This window comes from Dreissena polymorpha, chromosome 8, assembly GCF_020536995.1.
Source record: "Dreissena polymorpha isolate Duluth1 chromosome 8, UMN_Dpol_1.0, whole genome shotgun sequence".
NCBI classification, from domain to species: Eukaryota; Metazoa; Mollusca; class Bivalvia; order Myida; family Dreissenidae; genus Dreissena; species Dreissena polymorpha.
Window position 1 is genome coordinate 25,403,714 of NC_068362.1, and position 18,684 is coordinate 25,422,397.

The following is an 18,684-nucleotide window of genomic DNA, read 5'->3' on the forward strand; positions in this document are numbered from 1 at the left end:
GAAAATCGAAAGTGAACGAAATTGGCCACGCCGATTGGGCAACGGATGTAGATAGCAAAATAATTTAAAATATTTCTTTAAAATGACCAGATAATGCGTATTATATTTCGCATGTATCATCACACAGTGGACCTCAACTAAGTTTTATTAATCATGCGCATAGGATCTACACTGGTCAAAAATGTTGGTTACTATTTAGTATAATGCACCAACTTTAAAATTCTTATTCTCTGACTTCCAATGTTCCAGATTTGTTTGTATTTTCAATATCACATTGATTAGTAGTGTTGTACCAACTTTGTTTAATTCATTCCCCAAGGGTCAATAATTGTCCTGTACTATGGATAAGACGTTTTCCGTAAATGTTATAAGTTACCACTTTAAAAATCCTCCCTAAACCCGCAGGACTCGGATGTAAAGTAACTGTTGTGAAACACCGTATGTTTGTCTCGTTAATTATTTGTCTAAATACTATGCCTGTGCGTCAAAATTATTCTCTCACTAGGGATAAGTGGTAACTTGTTTGCCATACTGAACATAGTCAAAACTTGAAACAAATCTTCGAGCTGAAGTCTCTACAGCATCACAATTTTAATTCAAGAAACAGATTCAGAGCCATATTGGTCCTAAGCAAGTACGTTGTTGAACATATCAAGGGACTTCGGGTTTAAAGATAGTCAGTAGTGAAATAGCTCAAGATCATGTTCAAAACTAATGATAACATCGCATGCGTATAATCAATCATGGTTATTTATAAACTTTGCCGCACTGACATATTGGCACTGATTTGTAATAAGCCGTAATGAATATGCAGGGTTTTATACACGCAGGCTTGTTTCTTTTGACGGTACAATACTCAGTGTAAATAGTAAACGTTTAAATTTAATGAACAGTAACTACTTATTTAGGCTTGTATTTATTCAACCTATGTTGTGTAATATTTTCACAAAAGCGGTGTTATATTTGTTCATACAATATTTACAAATTCACTTTACTCACAATTTTGTTTTATTTCAGGTAACGAATGTGTGTAATACAAACTCGTGTTTTGGGAAAGCATGTTTAACAAATAATCTATGTGTGGATTTTCATGATCAATGTATATGCAACGTGGTATGTTTATTGTTTATTTTAAGCTGTTAACGTAGTAACAAAAAGACGATATACTGCGTTTATTCTGTATAATTTACATTACGATATTTAATGGTTATATATTGAGCTAATTTACTTTGTGCGAATAAAAAAAAGGGATCAATAATGTATATAATGATGGGATAATTACAACATTTGTTTAATATGCAGGATATCATTTGACGCAGATAAAAATCAACTGGTTTTAATGGGAACAGGTAAGTGTGTCATACATATGAATGTTTATGTTCGGCATAATCGAGCTTATGGTTTGTCTAAGTCTCGCTTTATCAACCTTAAATACCATCACGTTTTGGTAAATTGACAAAATTAAAAACAAGTTGTTTCAGATTCGCAAATTTTCGTTTAAGTTATGATATTTGTGAGGAAATAGTAATACTGAACATTTACCATGCTCTAAAATATCCATTATATGCATCTTTTGACGATTTGGAAACCTGAAAATTATAAAGCGTTGCAACGCGAAACGATTGAATAATTTGGAAAGTTCTGTTGTTGTCGTTATATTTTGTGAAACTACGAGGATTGCTTATATGGAGTAAAAAATACGTCACCCCATAGCATGAGCACGGAAGACCCAGTGGTCTAAGCGGAAGACTTTTTACCCCAGGACTCAAGGGGTCAGAGGTTTGAGCCCAGTTGAGGGTTGCTTTTGTTTTCTTTTTTAAATTGTATTCTTGTTTTTTTTTAATGAAGATTTTAAGGTCCAATGTTTAAATTATCAATATAAAGCATTTAATGACAAACTTCAATACATGCAAAAACCTGTGAAAAGGTCCATTTAATAAATTAATACGTGCTTATCACTAACCTTTGTACCTAACCAATGTTTTTTGTATATATGCTTTCTTTATTACGGCTTTGTCAGGGTTACACATTGAATTCAACAACTGGGGACTGCGACGATTTGGACGAATGCGCCAACCATTACCATGATCCTTGCGGACACAGAGGAAGCTGTACTAATTCTGTCGGCAGTTACTTGTACGTATACACAGGATTGCTCTGTTACTGCACTGCGCGTGTTTTTGTTGTTTTTTGTTGTTGTTGTTTTCGCCTCAAACCACTTTTTATGCACTTAGAACTATTGTTATCGCGTCAAGTTAACCTTTACTACAAATAGGTTTCCCTTAATAACTAAGTAACAAACTATTGTAAGATAATTGAATTTGTTGAACATTTACGTATTGCTAGTATGTTTTCTTGAGCAGTTTTATTTTTTAAATATAGAAACATTTTAAAGTGTGTATTGTTTCTGACAGGCTTAGTATATTAATAGTATTGAGATTGCACGCATTGTGTCTTCAGTTGCAACTGTCTCTATGGTTGGACAAATGATACGCACTGCATCAAGAAAGTACACGACTGTCCTCTATGTATGCCAGGGTATGAAGGATCGAGATGTGGTTACACAGTCTGTGAACACGGGTTCGCTGAACCAGTAGGCATGAATGATTTGTCGTATGTATCATATCCTGAACGAATATTTATAAAACGGTTAACATAAAATGACTAAAAACATAAACATTTATTGGGTACATAATCGGGCAAAAAATGTGTTTGTTAGTGTTTATTCTATTAGCAGTATTTCCTTATAATAAACGAAACAAACATAATTTGCAATACAAAGCGCTACAGTTGCTAGAGTATTCTTGGCAGTTCTTATGATGCTTGTCAGATCATTATCGAAAATGTTGTTACTTATTAGTGTTAAGCGGCAAACGAACAACTAGCTTTCGATTTTTATGAACACAATAAAAACAATACGTTTTAATTGCAATGATAAACTTAAAAACAATTTGAAAACAATGCCAACTATATGCATATATTACACTTAATCCAATGCCAATAGTGTCATAGATTGGCCTACGTTTAAGACGTTGTTCCTTCCGTTCCTTTATTTCAGATTGTGCAAGTCTAGTATCAATTAAACATGCATTGGTTATGTTCCCTTCCTAAAATTGCAATACGAAGAAATGCGATGCTAGGTCTATGACGATGCAACTCATATAAATGCAGTCAACCTCGTTAAACATAATTTCGGTAATTAAATTTCATCAAAAGTCCAGCACCTGAACAAACCAATTAAAATGCTCTTCTTTCAACGCAATCGCCATGAAAATGCACAAAAATGCAGAAACACTTAATATATTCCCTTCCATTGTTTTGAACAAAGATGCGTCTGTAATCCTGGATGGCAGAAACGGGATGGTCCGAAAAGCCCTTGCAATATAGATGTCAACGAGTGCCTGCTATCTGATGTGTGCGATAAGACCCAAATGTGCATAAATACCAATGGTAACATGTTTGTTTGTGTTGTTGTTGTTGTTGTTGTTGTTGTTGTTGTTGATTCATTTCCGGAAAGCATGTGTGGATTGCTAATATCATTTACTTATTAAATTAATTTTCACTACAAAATGATATCACACTTTTAAAAACGTTATCAGATACTTTTATACCCTTATTTGCATATGCTTTTCATTACACTGACACGAAACAAAGCAATAATTATGTTCATTCAGTGAGATCATAAATTCTGCTGACAAAGTGTATTCATGTCGATACGTTGTAAATGTGAACGATTCTTATGTTTTAAATGTTAGCAGCTGACTATCTTTAGGAAGCTATATGTGTCAGTCCCACCCCTCATGGACTGAAAATAACAGTGACACCGACAATAAGGATATTGTGGGTGGGTTTTGAATTGCCTTTGGTTTAAGATAATAAATTTACAAAACTAATATTTTTTTGATAAGCGTTTGTAGAGAATAATTTTTACCATAATAAAAAACTCGATTTTATACGTATCTAGCATACTTGAAAAAATACAAATAATTATTAATTAAAAAATATATTTGTTTATTTGGACAACTTTTTAGTTATTGACGTTGTATTAAACGCTAAACACCGTTTTACCTGAAGTACATGTTCATTTTATAGCAGTGTTACCGGACCGAATACTCTTGTACATTCTGTTTGGCCTGCTGTGCCTCATGCTGTTGATTATCATCCTGCTATCGCACAAATTGTGTCATCGTACGAGGTGATTATGCATAGACAACAATATTGCTTTTCTTATGTATTAAAAATGTATATGCATACATAAGAGGCGTTTTAAAGTTGAATAATAATGAGTTCACATGTTTTTATTATTTTTCTCACAGAGAGAGATCTAAGAGGCGTAATGTTAAGGCCCCCGAACAGTTGCGGACTATTTTCGGGTGCGTTCAATACTTTATTTGATATAACATGATGTCGTATGCAAAGATAAACGTTCAGCTTTAATTGAATGTTCACATGAATTTATGTGTAAAATAATATCACTGTTTTTATTTGCCACGAAAAACAAACGGTTCTATAAACGGGTCATGAATAGAAAATATTTATACATTAAATATGAAATTAAAATATCTTAAAGTGCCGAATACGGATTTTTGTTTTTGAAATTGTTTATATTAATGCTGTTTAACTTATAAATGACATAATAATAGGTATCTTCAATGTCTTCAATTTCAGTCTTCAAAGGCTGTAAGTAGGAGAGCTTTTTGTTATGTGGATGAAATATATTCAAGATATTTCTTTAACAAAGTTTGTAAGACAAATGTACGGGGATACGTCGATAACCATGGAAACTATAATAGTATTGCTTTAATAAATTTTCGTTACTTACGACACGAGTACACTAAAAGTATGCTATGTATGTAACATTTGACTCTCGCTGCAAGTGTAAGCGTTCATGTTTTCAGTTTCTGTCTTCATATTTTGATTTATAAATTTAATTTGATTTGTGATTAATTTGGGGGTATTTATGAGGGCCGAGTAGCCCTAAAACGGTTTGAACCCCGATGGATCATCTTAAGGCGATTATCTCGGTGAATCGTAATTTGAAGTTGGGATTCTGTTAGATAAGAAATGTGTATGAGCAAGCATTGAGCAAGAATTTTTCTCCTAATGTATTGTCTTGTGTTTCTTTGTTATTTATATTCAAACATATCTGAATTATGTATTGTGGTTTTCTTTACAGTTCAAAAAACCGGATTTCGTCAATATAAACCAAGGATATTTGAAACACAGCTACTTCAACAATACCATCTAAATATTGCCTTGATTGTAGTTAACATGTACGGGTATGATAATCTTCTGACACGGCCTGATATCTAGCTTATGAAAGAAAGTACTTGTAATTCATATTGACTGTTTCATTCGCATATCTGTGCGTTCATATCGTATTGTCATAAAATCTAGGCATTAAAATACGATTCGTAATACTGTTGTTATCTTAAGACGCGTTGTATAATTGATTTATTTTATCATTTGTAATCTATGTATTTTTGTCACAAAACAAAATGGTTGTAGTTGTTTTTGTCTATTCAATGATGTCTCGAGTTTTCTCATAAATGTCGTTATTAATCTACATTTGCCATTTGTATTTGCCGTTCTTGACTATCTTCGATATGTTTATCTCAAACGTTTAATACTAGTCGAATGCTCTTGAAAGAAATACTTTGTTTAGCTGATTACAATAAGCCATGTGTAAACAATATTTCATTAATACGCATTTGTTGTTTAAATATGAAATTGTTCAATAATTTAGCCGAAAAGCATGTGATATAAATAAGACACCTGAATCAATTAGATTATCTAAAATCCATAACGAAATTAATTTTGTGAGATTAACTTTCACTCTTTATATCCATATATTGCACTAGGCCATATTTCGGACACAAAGTACACTATACGATGTTCATAGATTCCGCGATGTATCAATGTAATAGTGATTTTAGATGACAAGGGTATTGTTAACCATGCTGTTATTGTCAATACGTCGATTGTTGATTTTGTCTTAATATTATCCGCATTCAACAAATTATAAATTAATGCCAACAGACGATTATGAACGATAACGTTTTGCATCAACGAGTTTATGTCGCTGTCGCATTTGATTCGGTTCGTACCATTATACTTACTGCTAAATAGTGTATGCTCATATTCTATATTTAACATAAAACATGTACATAAAATATTCTCATTGGTTCACATTGTTTTGTTTAACAAGATTTTCTTATGAGGGCGTGCGTGCTTTTTGTGTGCAAGGTAAGCATAAGCAATTATAAATTTCTCATAATATATTCATGAACCGAATATATTATCCTAAGATTATCATAAGCTCAGGGCTCAAGTTAGTTTCAATAGATTTATTTAAGTCGTGATATGACGAAAATAATGTTGAACATGGTGAAAAATTAAAACAAAAAGCATGCATTATTTTTGTTGTCTAACGTGTTGTGGACAAAAACGAAACTAGTGAATTATATGTTATGGCATATAAAGTATTACAGGGCAGCCAACATAATCGATCATATGGTTGCATTTAGAATTGAAATAATATGTTTGGTATTAATACATTTCAATTACGCTTTATTTTAATTACAAAAATCAATACTTCAACTACATCCAGTATTTATCATTTACATACATGGAATAGGAATACAATTATTGAATCCCTGATAGGTTTAAATCAATAAGTTGTCTTAACAATCGTTGTTGAAATAAATAGGGGAATACATTGCCCTATTATAGAAGATGACAAAGATGATCGGTATATTGGTTGCATGAAAACATAATATATTGCACGCTTCATAAGTATAGCACAAAGGGTATAGATGCCACGCGAATGACGATATAATTTCAACTTAAATCGATACTTCTATTTCCTTACATTTTTATATGATTAACTTATTTATTCAAGGGTTACCAAGTTGGTTACAAAATACAGAAGCGTATATGCTGATATAATCTGTAATACTAGTTATTTTCTATTATTATTTTGCTTATCTAGTTATACTCGGCAACAGTGTTCCTACTCTCAAACGTGTTTGATTGCAACTGACAGTCTTATCTGATTGATAGACTTGTGCAACTCTAATCTAGAGCATTGTTATTTCTATTTATATCAAGTGTCTATAAGGCCAAATATAAACAATAACAATATCGACAGGATTCTGTTTTTAAAATAATGAGAAAAAAGATCCAACATATGTTAGTTATAGAGTGTAACTTAAAAAAGGTCTAATTATTTATGTTTACAGAATTGCATGAGTTGGTATCGAAAGAGAATGCAACGGTTATCGGTCTACATTTAAACAAGGGGCATAAAGATATACAGTGTTCACATTGGTATATATGTCTATGAAAGCGGATCAAAAGTCTTATCACCGAAATAAGATAAATTGTGCCTACTTATGCCGCGGATTTTTTTCGCTTTTTTTAGCTGCATCACAAGCACGCTTAAATTAAGAAAAAGAAAATTTTAGCATTTTGAGAACAGGTTATCAAGGTGTTTTTGATATTTGGTGTGAGCCTTATTATCCCGTCCTCTATGCATACTAATTATTAACTACGCCAAATATTGTTTAATACTTATTGTTTTAAGCTAATTCTGGTTTCGTCTAAGCGAATGCGATTACATTTAGCAAGCGATGTTAAGATTTACCACGCGCTGACTTTGATTTTCTGCGAGATAAAGGAATGTACTAGTATTACAATTAAAGAGAGATCACGATTGCGCAGATGGAAATATCCAACAATGCGTAATTTCGATCAAATATACTAGTGCAAATAATGCAGTAAAATATCACATGATAAGTATGAAAACACAGTTTCTTAATATAAAAACTATGGGTCGGATAAAGTGCCGAATCATGTATGGGGGCGCAATAAAATGTATGAATTTCGTGACATTTTTGCATTTACATAACCTTTCTATACTATATCAAAAGTTTCACATTAATTACTATTTTTAAAACACAAAACGTAGAGCACAGTCCCTACACTTTTCAAATGAGACGATTTAGAATTAGAATTAATTATTTAAGGTTTAAAGGATCGAAATTTGCTTTCATTGAATGTAAACGGACCTCAAATTTTTAATTAAACACCTACGCCGACAAAAGCTGAAAGTTTGCTTTCTTGAAGTTTATGGGGAAAATTGCAATCTATTCTGGTGCATGATTCTCCCACTGCGAACACAACTTCAGAAAATCTAGATCAAATGTTATCATAGTTGTTATGGTCAGCGATGCCTGATGAGCCTCGCCTAGTGCCCGGCTTAGCGAAATTATGATGGCGGTATTCTGTATGCTTGTATTTATGTTAGTGGCTCTATGAAAGCGGTAGTGAATAAACGTAAACATAAATCAACCCATATAAGGTCTCGTGTATCAACCATCCCTGTAAGGGTCTTAACACTAACAATCATACAAAAAGCAACATAACAATAGTCAGCTTTGCCAAAAATTAGAATCTCATAAACAGGTTTGGTTACGGACGTAATTCAACTTGTTTAAATTACCCGATTCCTTGGTAGTGAAATCTCGATTTGGAATCATTACAGTAAAAAACAAATTGACAATTTGGTTAGACTTTACTTTGGTATTCATGAAAAACGCTTTAATTCTCATTTAATAAAATATGCATAGAAAAACGGAATACGCGTGTGCAGTGTTGTATCTATTTATCCGATATTCGAGCACGCAGATGGTAACACTACTTTGATGAAAGATGTGTATGTACTAACTTGAGAAGTGCTGTTTTGCTATAGAAGATACACAAACGCCATAAATCACAGACTTATGGAAACAGTTGGTTTTATGTTCAATGCATTTATATATTTTAATTAATTATTAAGTTACAATATATCATATATCGCAGTCTATCAGTAAAATGCACGTTTATAAATGGACAGTGCTCAGTGAAAAAGGAGTTTAATGCATGTGCGTAAATTGTCATCCATGATTATCCTGTGCAGTTCGCACAGGCTAATCAGGGACGACACTTAGAAGAGACTTTCTTAAAACGAACAACATTTGAAAAGCGGAAAGCGTCGGCCATGATAAGCCTGTGCGGACTGCACAGGCAAAATCCGGGACGAAACTTTACGCACATGCGTTAAACACCCTTTTCACAGAGCATGGCCCAAATGCATGTATTACTAACATAGCGTTTAAACTTTTCTGGTAATTTTTCAAAACAGGGTGGTGCGGTTCAAGCGCGTTTTATTTCATGGGTTCAATCCTTACGTAATCCCAGCCTTTTACTTGTTTAATCAAATAATTTTTCTGTACTTTTATAATGGTTTTAGACTATTCCAAATATAAGAAATCTGTAAGTACACACATGAAACTGCATTAAAGATAAGAACAACTGGAACCAAGTCCCTTTAAGTCGACGGCTTAGGTATTATATATTTTATGTGTACGTAAGAAAACTATATTTTTGTTTTGTATTCGAACTGAACCCCTGTGGGGCCGTATCTGACCGCCAAGTAGTGTTAAAGATAAAAAATGATGTGATGAACGCTAACTTTATCTTTACAACCAACGTTGTTAAACAGTTAAACAAAATTTTCACGATACAGTGATAAAATACTCGATAAAGTTATATTGAAACGATTATACTTGATATGAGTTTCCGTAGTGTTATGAAGATCCATTTGTCGATATGATACATTCATCTTTTCAGGTAAGTCATTTTGCTGCTTGACTTTGCGCATGCACTACATTAAAATGACGAAATGCGACAGCTGTTTTACTCTCAGATTGATTCTTTTTGTTTTAATTATCTCTTCAAACATATTGTTTGAATAATTAGTGGTGTTTTAATGAAAAAAAACACCACTAAGATGGTGATGTGGCTTATGTAAAAGCATTTTGTTAATGAGATAACTAAGCGGTTCTGCAGGACATACTTTCCTATAACCGCTAGTATTTTATCTAAGACGAATCTTGCAGAAAAGCATCCAACAAAACAAAAGTAAACAGATCGCTGTCCTGGACAACTCCATGCAGAGCATTGGGGTAAAGGCGGTACAAATACATGCCGAACTCATACTTAATCGTGATAAATCCCGAAATTAATTACATAGTATAAATTGTATTTGTGAACCTTATTATATCCGATATAACAACAGTTGCTTGCACCGAAGAACTAGTCTTCATCGATTTAAAAACAATCGCTCGGGCATAAAATAACCATTCTTTCCATATAATGGTTTTAATGGGATGTTTTAACTTTGCAAATTAGTTTCTACATAAGCGGGATTATAACTAAAACCTGTTCTTTAAGGTTTAGTTTGATATTGTATGCCTTAATTATGAAAGGAAATAAAAAGAGAACTTAAAAAAAAATTGATTGTGGAACTAACACACGAACACATTATGTAGGTAGGGTTTGTAAGAACGTCGGGATCATATTTGTTGTGATTACAGTTGTAGTTTTTTACAGCTAAAAGGCTGTATTATGCAAAACTTAACTTCGGGGTTGTGGAATTGTTTAATTATAATTCCAAATATCGCTTGGTGACCTATACAAGTTGTTGTTTTATAATAAGAACACACCGAGCAAAACAATTAAGTAGTTGAACAAAATATACTTTGGAACCTGTTATTAAATCGTCAATATGTTGTTGCAATAGTAATCTTTTTATCGGTTATGTCTTTCATAGAGAACTAATCTATACAAATACCTCGATTTCTAAACAAAACAACTAAGGAACTAATTTAATTGTCGATTTTTGTTTTCAGCGTATGACAAAATATTATAATGCGGTTTTTTGTTTTCTTATTGAATGATAATACACCTTTTTTACTGATGCTTCGTTTGAAAAAGAAACAAGCATATATATATATATATGGCCTTAATTCGGATTAATAGATTCATAAAGAGGCAAAAATTTCGTAAAAGTTTCTTTATCGCACTGAAGGATCACAGTGTAATTCCTGGTTGCGACATGATTTTGTTTTGATAAAATCACAACGGATCGTGATCGACATAACGAATCGTGTCACATACCGATCTAACTGATCGAGATCGTTTTCATGAATGTGTTAACTCTTGTCTTCATAACCAAGAACTCTGCGGACTGTATTGATGTTAGTCAAAATTTTCTTTGCAGTGTATTTTGTTTTTCATTTTAGTGAATATTTTGATATACAATATTGTTTTGATTGTCTAATCCGGTATAAAAGTCAAACGGCATTCTCGCATCGAACCCAAATTTGTCCTTCAATTGTTTAAAGGAGATTTTATCGACTTTCTGTGTATTTTTTTTAATTTGACATTTGAGACTTGACGTTTTCACAGCCGTCATCTTCGGATATTAATTATAAAATAGGAAAATTAATGTAGTCAGAATTATTTTATCTTTAGCTGATAAAATCAGAAAGCCATTTTGTGCAGAAGTACACATACTAATTAATGTTAATAAAATCAATAAAATGCATGGACCAAATCGAGATTTGTATAAGCATTGATATATGTAACTAAATGGCCCATATGTGTGAGATTTTGTTTGTAATATGTTTTTCATCATAATGTGTTCAAGTAAATGTTGACTTTATTCCAGAAGTTAATATACTTTTTTAGCAAAATAACTGCATATTGTTGGCTGTTGTTGTTTTTATTGTGTTTTTAATGATTACTCATGTAACCGATAACGGACCATCAGTGTTCTAAGATTACTAAGTTTGCCCGAACATCAGTCAACTATTTAGTATCATCTGATTGAACATAAATCTTGTAATGTATTCCGTTTCTTTACGTTTAATCTCGGATAAAAACTTGTGCAACTTATGTGTCCCATAATACTGTTAGAATGCTAAAATATTACACTGTTCCATTGTCATTGTTTGACAATTGTATTGATGCTATCAGTTGGAGGTTAACACATAGATGTTATGTGAAGAATTCAGAAGAATTTCACAAATATATAACGAAAAACAAGTGTTTTATTTTTTGGGCTAAACATGTTAAATTTTAAAATTGACTGTGTCTTTTCGCATATTAAGTTGTTTTCTTAATACGTTACAACATGAGAAATACTTATGGACAATCTTGAAACAATACCTTTTTGGGGATACCTATCATGGACAAGCTCTTTTAAAGATAAAATAGAGATAATTATAAAACTACCTGAATAGTCGAGGTTTCTGACGTGAACATTGATAAATATTGAAGCAAGTGTTTAGAGTTGTTTAATTGTGTCCACAACTTTGAATCGGTCTTATCGTGTGACCTTTTGAAACAATGCAAATCTTTCGATTGTAATAAAGTATAAACGATTAGAAAAACATAAGAGCCGTTAAGCTTGCATTTGAATTCAAATAGACGCAAATCGTTTCAATAATCATGGGAGAAATGTGTGTGCATATGGTGACTGCAGGATTTGTGTTTGTGCTTCTGACATTCTATGCTAATGTTATCACTTTTATTACCATTATTATATTAAATTACAAAATATGGTAGCATCACTTTTATTGAGTTAAAGATAATGTATAGGATGTCAACATTTTATTTTCTCCGTATCAATCATAATCTAATAAACGAATGTGAATGAGAATTGTTAAATACAAATAAATAAAAACTTTTGTATGAACTTCATGAGTTGAAATTAATTATATTCCTTGCAACCGCGTTTACGCCGAATCCGACCAGCTTACTCGTTTTTGAGGCGGAACAAAAATGCTGTTAAAATAGAACACCTCTAGTAGTGGTTTCCTTAAAGTGTTTTTTCTGGAATGAAAGAATTTTCGTAGAAAAGTAATCGAAATCGTATTAAACTCTAGTAAAGTTGATTTTACTCGCTCCACTTTATCTGAACTTATATTCGTTTTTTATTCATCAAAATGTATATGCATTGGGAAAAATCCTATATGCTCAATACATTGAATTGAACCAAATTATATTATTAATTCTTATTTTAAAGGCAATATCTGCTTCGAAAAAGTAATCTACTGCATTAGATTATTTTAATGAAATTGTTTAATAGAAATGAGAAGTTCGCCTCATATAATGTGAATAATAACCAAGATTGTGTTATACAGACTCAAACACATTGAGCAAAAAAGAGCAACTATATTTAGTTTCAAACCTACGCCGACGACCGTAATGTGACATATTCTTTAAAACAAAGTCCTTTTCTATGTTCATTACGATTTAGTTCTATTTATTTAATTTCAACAGAAGGTTTTTCATTGTTCGTCAAATATTCTAAACTATAAATTAAATGTAATGGCCTATTGGCCCCATGACAATAACACAATTGTGTGACCTTAATGTCCGGCCGTGTTCGTGAATCCCCTTCTCTACTGAAGAACACTGTATTATTATAGAACGCCCAATGCTGACGTGTACAATCTTGTACAAAACCACATGCCCAAAGGTAGCGATGCGATAGACAAAGAAGGAAGGATGATGATGATGATGATGATGATGATGATGATGATGATGATGATGATGATGATGATGATGATGATGATGATGATGATGATGATGATGATGATGACGATGACGACGATGATGATGATGATGATGATGATGATGATGATGATGATGATGATGATGATGATGATGATGATGATGATGATGATGATGATGATGATGATGATGATGATGATGATGATGATGATGATGGATGATGGACATGATGATGGTTATGATGATGATGATGATGATGATGATGATGATGATGATGATGATGATGATGATGATGATGATGATGATGATGATGATGATGATGATGATGATGATGATGATGATGATGATGATGATGATGATGATGATGATGATGCTGCTGATGATGATTGATGATGATGATGATGATGATGATGATGCTGATGATGATGATGATGATGATGATGATGATGGACATGATGATGGTTATGATGATGGTGATGATGATGAAAATAGACATGATCTAAACATTAAACATGGAGAATGTTTTTACCATGTGACCACAATTAGACCAATGTAAAACATGGTTACTCGTGGTACAAATGAGCGGAGTCAAAGTCGTAGCAAGCATTATAGCAATTAAGGACAAGCTTGACAAATATTTTGGCATCGCGCAGTAGTAAGATTCAGCTTTCGTAAAAGCTTGTCACACAAAAAATAGTTAACTTGATGATTTGACAAATACATTTAAATAAAATACTTAGAAAAAAAGAAAATAATAACTCGTGAAAATACTCCGTCATTAAAGTTCGACGTGCAAACGGTCACATTTGCAAAATTCATTATGTACGTTTGTCTGACGTAGTGGAGGCGGAGGATATTCCAGAATTGCATACACGTTCATTTACAGGCTTTGTCTATAGGGTAATTTAAAAGAATTAGTTTCTTTCAGGTTGCAAGCACGGAACCTTGCGCTGGTTTGCCTTGCTATAGTTATGGAACATGCTATGATACCGCGGACGGAAATTGTGTGTGCAAATATGCGGTGCGTTAAGGTGTTTTTTTTCCGATCGTATGTTTTCGACTCTGATTAATTGACCATAATAGATGATACATTTTACTTCAAATTAATTCATAATTTATATCGCACAAATATATGACATTTCTATGTGATACAATTTAGTATGGTAGTACTTAACGAAAAATGTATATTTTCTGTGTTTTCTATATTTCTCTTTTTGTTGTGCATCTTGGCTATTTCACAAGAATATAATATTGCAATATGATTTATTGTATTCTATAGCTTCATAAGGGACCTAACTGTTCAGACATCGACGAGTGTAAATATAGTCACAAAGACAAATGCGGTCACAGAGGAATTTGTAACAACACTGAAGGTGGTTTTCAGTAAGTAAAAATTTATCATGTGTCTGCAGTTATCTTCATTGTATAATAGTAAATTTTATTAATACCTTGAACATAGCAAAAATCTCTTCTGGAACCACAATGATTGATTTTCACGCGAAGTAATATAATTCACAATCGAGAGTATTTTTTCCTTAAGCAATAATAAAATTATTTTCAAGTTAATTTTTTAAACAACGCTGTGTGTTCGTCTATTACAAAAACAAGTATGAAACATTCTTCGCGGATCTCGTGCGCACGAAATACCAATTTGACCAATCAGATAAATGATGAGTTCATATCGCCATCCTAAAAATAGAAGCTCGCACAGCATGAACTTTTGTCATGAAAATTAAACATTTTAATCCTATTAAAATTAGCCTATTATTTAAAGAAATGGCTACGTACATTTTCCTTTTGAATGATTTGTGAGATGATTATTTATTCCGTTTCCTTTTTTTCACAAAAGAGTATGTAGACTGTAGAGTATGTACATGTATGAAAGAATATAGTCAACAAAAACATTATTATAAATATATTTCTTGATTGTTATTTACAATGCATGTCTTTTCACAATAAATGTATCATAAATTACATTCAAATGATATCTTATAAGCTGCGGCATATGTATAGATACTAGTCTTGGTGTGATTAAGAGGAATAGCACAATTTCCTCACAGCGGCAGTTTAACATGTTTAAGGCGATATTTTATTCAGTTTTGCTTTAAAAGTTTGGGTCAATGTGTGTTAATTATATATGTTTCCATAGATGTATTTGTTATACTGGTTGGACGGGAGTCCTGTGTGAAAACAAAACAGGGAACAATGCATCATGCATGGACGGATATTATGGGGACAATTGTGAGAAAACTATAAGCTGCGACCATGGATACAAGAAAAGAATCGAAAATAATACAGAAAGGTATATTAACCAAAAGGTTGTCCCAAAAATAATCAAAATAGTGAAATAATAACCAACTAATTGGAGGATAAAATAAGATTTTAAATGATGTTGTAAATGGATACGAGTTTAACCGCGTATCGGCAGATCAGCGCTTGTTTTCGATATGAGCATACCTGCATTCATGACATGAGTTTTGGACCATGTTATGAATCGTTTTAACTTAAGTATTTAACTTTCTAGATGCGTCTGTGACCCAGGCTGGAATCAGACAAACTATTATTCCCCATGTAATATGGATATTATGAATGCAATTTAAACAACCCGTGTTCAAATGGCGGTACTTGTATAAATACAAATGGTAAGTTTGCATTATATTTTTCTCGAGAAAAATGTTTCAACTTTTCCATCAAATAAGTTTTCCATTTGAATTGACCCAATATTGCCAACGTGCTTCTTACTAAGAAGTGTTATTTCGCGTCTTAAAACATAAAATATACGTTCTTATTTATTTATTGAAACAAGTATTTTCAAAATCGCCATTTAACCAAACTGTAAATAGGTCCCTTTAAAATACTTATTTATTGTAATAAACGCTTCGTTATCCGTTTTTCATGTACGATCTTGGTAAACTAAGGAATAAACGTGAGTCAGTTACTGGATGTATGGTTTATAGTGAACAAGTACCGCGCAATGTTTAGTTACAATATATCATTCAACGAAAAATATTTATATTCCGTATCATATCAAAAATTATTATTGTACAGAATTGCAATGTAGACGTTTAGATATTTAATACTTCTGTGTTAAACACAATTTACATGAAGCTATAATTGCGCCTGTGTCCAACCATGGGGTGATGATAATTGCTCAACAGAGGATACGACCACGACTTTTTCAACAAGCATTATGACAAACACGGCTATGTCGGAAACGACTGCAATTCATAGAAACATATCGAAGTCGGAAACGAAAGTAACTGAAAGAAGCACGTCAACTTCGGAAACAGCAATTGATAGCACGTCGATTTCGAGCACGACAGTAATTCACACAAAAACGTCGATGGTCCGAACGTGTTATTTACTAGCGATCGGATTGGTGAAGTGAATCCACAGAGATCGAAAGGTACTTTTCGTGTGACGTATATTGTCGATCAATATTCTGTTAAAATATGCATATATTCAATTTTCTTTCACAATGGGTATCATATTTGATAGAATATGACTCACCATACAAGATTTGTGTGGTAAAGTTTTAACGTTACAGAAAAATTTGTAGAGAAAACAATACCGTTTTAAGTGGTGACTAAATATAAACGCAACGTTTTATAATTGTTATTTCAGATTCAACGATTACTAAGTGACACATTATCAATTATTAGAGTCTGGTTCATTTTTGAGCTATTTTCTAAATATAGCAGAGATTTCAAGATTTGAATAGACATATTATATTATTATATTATATAATATTATATTATTATTATAGAACATTATACATATTACCTGTCATTATTTTGCATATACTTCAGACACAGGGGCTGGACTTGCTGCTGGTTTGTCTGTGGGTGGAGTCGTTATTATTGCCGCTTTGGTCGTCCTCCTGGTACTGAAATTTAAATACAAATACACTGCATCTGACATACTATTTTGCAAGTTTCAACGGTAAGTATGGCCGTACTTTTTTACATTTATCACATACTATATACTTGTTAATATGTAATTCAATAATAACGAATACTTATATGCTAAACATTGTTAAGTAAATACATGTGCGTGTTTATTGATCGAGGCGTTTTTAAGCTGACAAATCGCATAACCGTATTTCGGCAAAATGGCTTCGTCGACATTTAATGATGGTATGTCTTAACAACTTTCCGTGTTTATGTTTTCTTGAAAAAATATAGTATGCACTCGTTGTCATTACATAAATTTAAACAAGTCAGTTTGAGGTCAACTTATAACATATAGTTTATAATTAAAACTCGTTTCAGATCCTCTATCTGTTGTCTAATATGCGGATATAAAAATTATAATTGAATGCCCAGTTTTATCCTGTGAAAGTTATAGTTTTGTTATACCGGTACGTACGTCCAATTTCTACTATTTGCAGCGTTAACTAAATATTTAAATAGAGTCATATACGTATGCATATGTTTGGGATAGACGGATTCTATACAAAAAAACTAATGGAAATATTTATAGAGCAATCGAAATAAAAACAAGGGACAAAATTTTCAAAAAAAAACAGGTTTTCAATTTGAAAAAAAAGTCTGATAAAGGGAGACAACTCAAACTAAACTGATTGTTTATCATAAACCCCCTTTGTTTCAAAATAAATATATATTTAAGTCGTGGCGACCTTGACCTTGGAGATATTGACGTAATTCTTTCGTGCGACACACCGTCCCATGATGGTGAACAAATGTGCCAAATGATTTTTAAATTTCACAATGAATGACACAGTTATGGCCCGGACAAGCTCTTTTATGGCCATTTTAACCTTTGAACTCAAAGTGTGACCTAGACTTTGGATATATCGACGTAATTCTTTCGTGCGACACATCGTTTAATGATGTTGAACAATTGTGCCAATTGATTTTAAAATCTCACCATGAACGGCAAAGTTATGGCCCAAACAAGCTTGTTCCGCCCGCCCGCCAGCCCGACCGCCCGCCCATCCGCCCGCCCGTACACCCGCCCGACCGCCCACCCGCCCGCCCGCCCGCCCACCCTCCCACCCGCCCGCCCGCCCGCCCGCTCGCCCGCCGATATTCGCCAATCTAATAACCCGTTTTTTCCTTCGGAAAACGTGGTTAACAATTAAGCGATAACCTTCATTGATGTTTTAAAATTGTTGAAAAGCCAAATTTGATCGATATGCTTTATATATTTAAAAATACCTTCGGCAAAGTGTGTCATTTTTCTTGTTCTTTGTTTCAATGTTTGCTCGGCAGTGTAAACAAGCATAAGTTGTTACATGTCATTTGCAATATATTTTCT

At 32.8% G+C, this 18,684-nt stretch overlaps 1 protein-coding gene and 1 long non-coding RNA gene across 2 annotated transcripts; both read left to right on the forward strand.

Annotated features, from left to right (window-relative positions):
• The first annotated feature begins 789 nt into the window (after nt 1-789).
• LOC127840392 (neurogenic locus notch homolog protein 3-like) lies at nt 790-4,395 on the forward strand. The gene is made up of 8 exons (XM_052368804.1): nt 790-847; nt 1,018-1,113; nt 2,021-2,136; nt 2,461-2,613; nt 3,329-3,450; nt 3,773-3,844; nt 4,093-4,195; nt 4,317-4,395. Exons 1-8 carry the CDS (start codon nt 803-805, stop codon nt 4,393-4,395), a joined length of 786 nt encoding a protein of 261 aa, XP_052224764.1. The 5' UTR covers nt 790-802.
• A 5,139-nt stretch (nt 4,396-9,534) lies between these two features.
• On the forward strand, nt 9,535-18,355 carry LOC127842130 (uncharacterized). The gene is made up of 6 exons (XR_008031491.1): nt 9,535-9,672; nt 14,333-14,425; nt 14,684-14,787; nt 15,554-15,706; nt 15,929-16,810; nt 17,214-18,355. It is a non-coding gene; the product is annotated as an uncharacterized LOC127842130 (long non-coding RNA).
• Nucleotides 18,356-18,684: the final 329 nt, after the last annotated feature.

Coding starts and splice junctions, on each gene's coding strand:
- LOC127840392 (XM_052368804.1), top strand. CDS start 803: ATGAATATGCAGGGTTTTATACACGCAGGCTTGTTTCTTTTGACG. Junction 848..1,017: donor CAGGCTTGTTTCTTTTGACG/GTACAATACTCA, acceptor GTTTTATTTCAG/GTAACGAATGTGTGTAATAC. Junction 2,137..2,460: donor AATTCTGTCGGCAGTTACTT/GTACGTATACAC, acceptor TTGTGTCTTCAG/TTGCAACTGTCTCTATGGTT.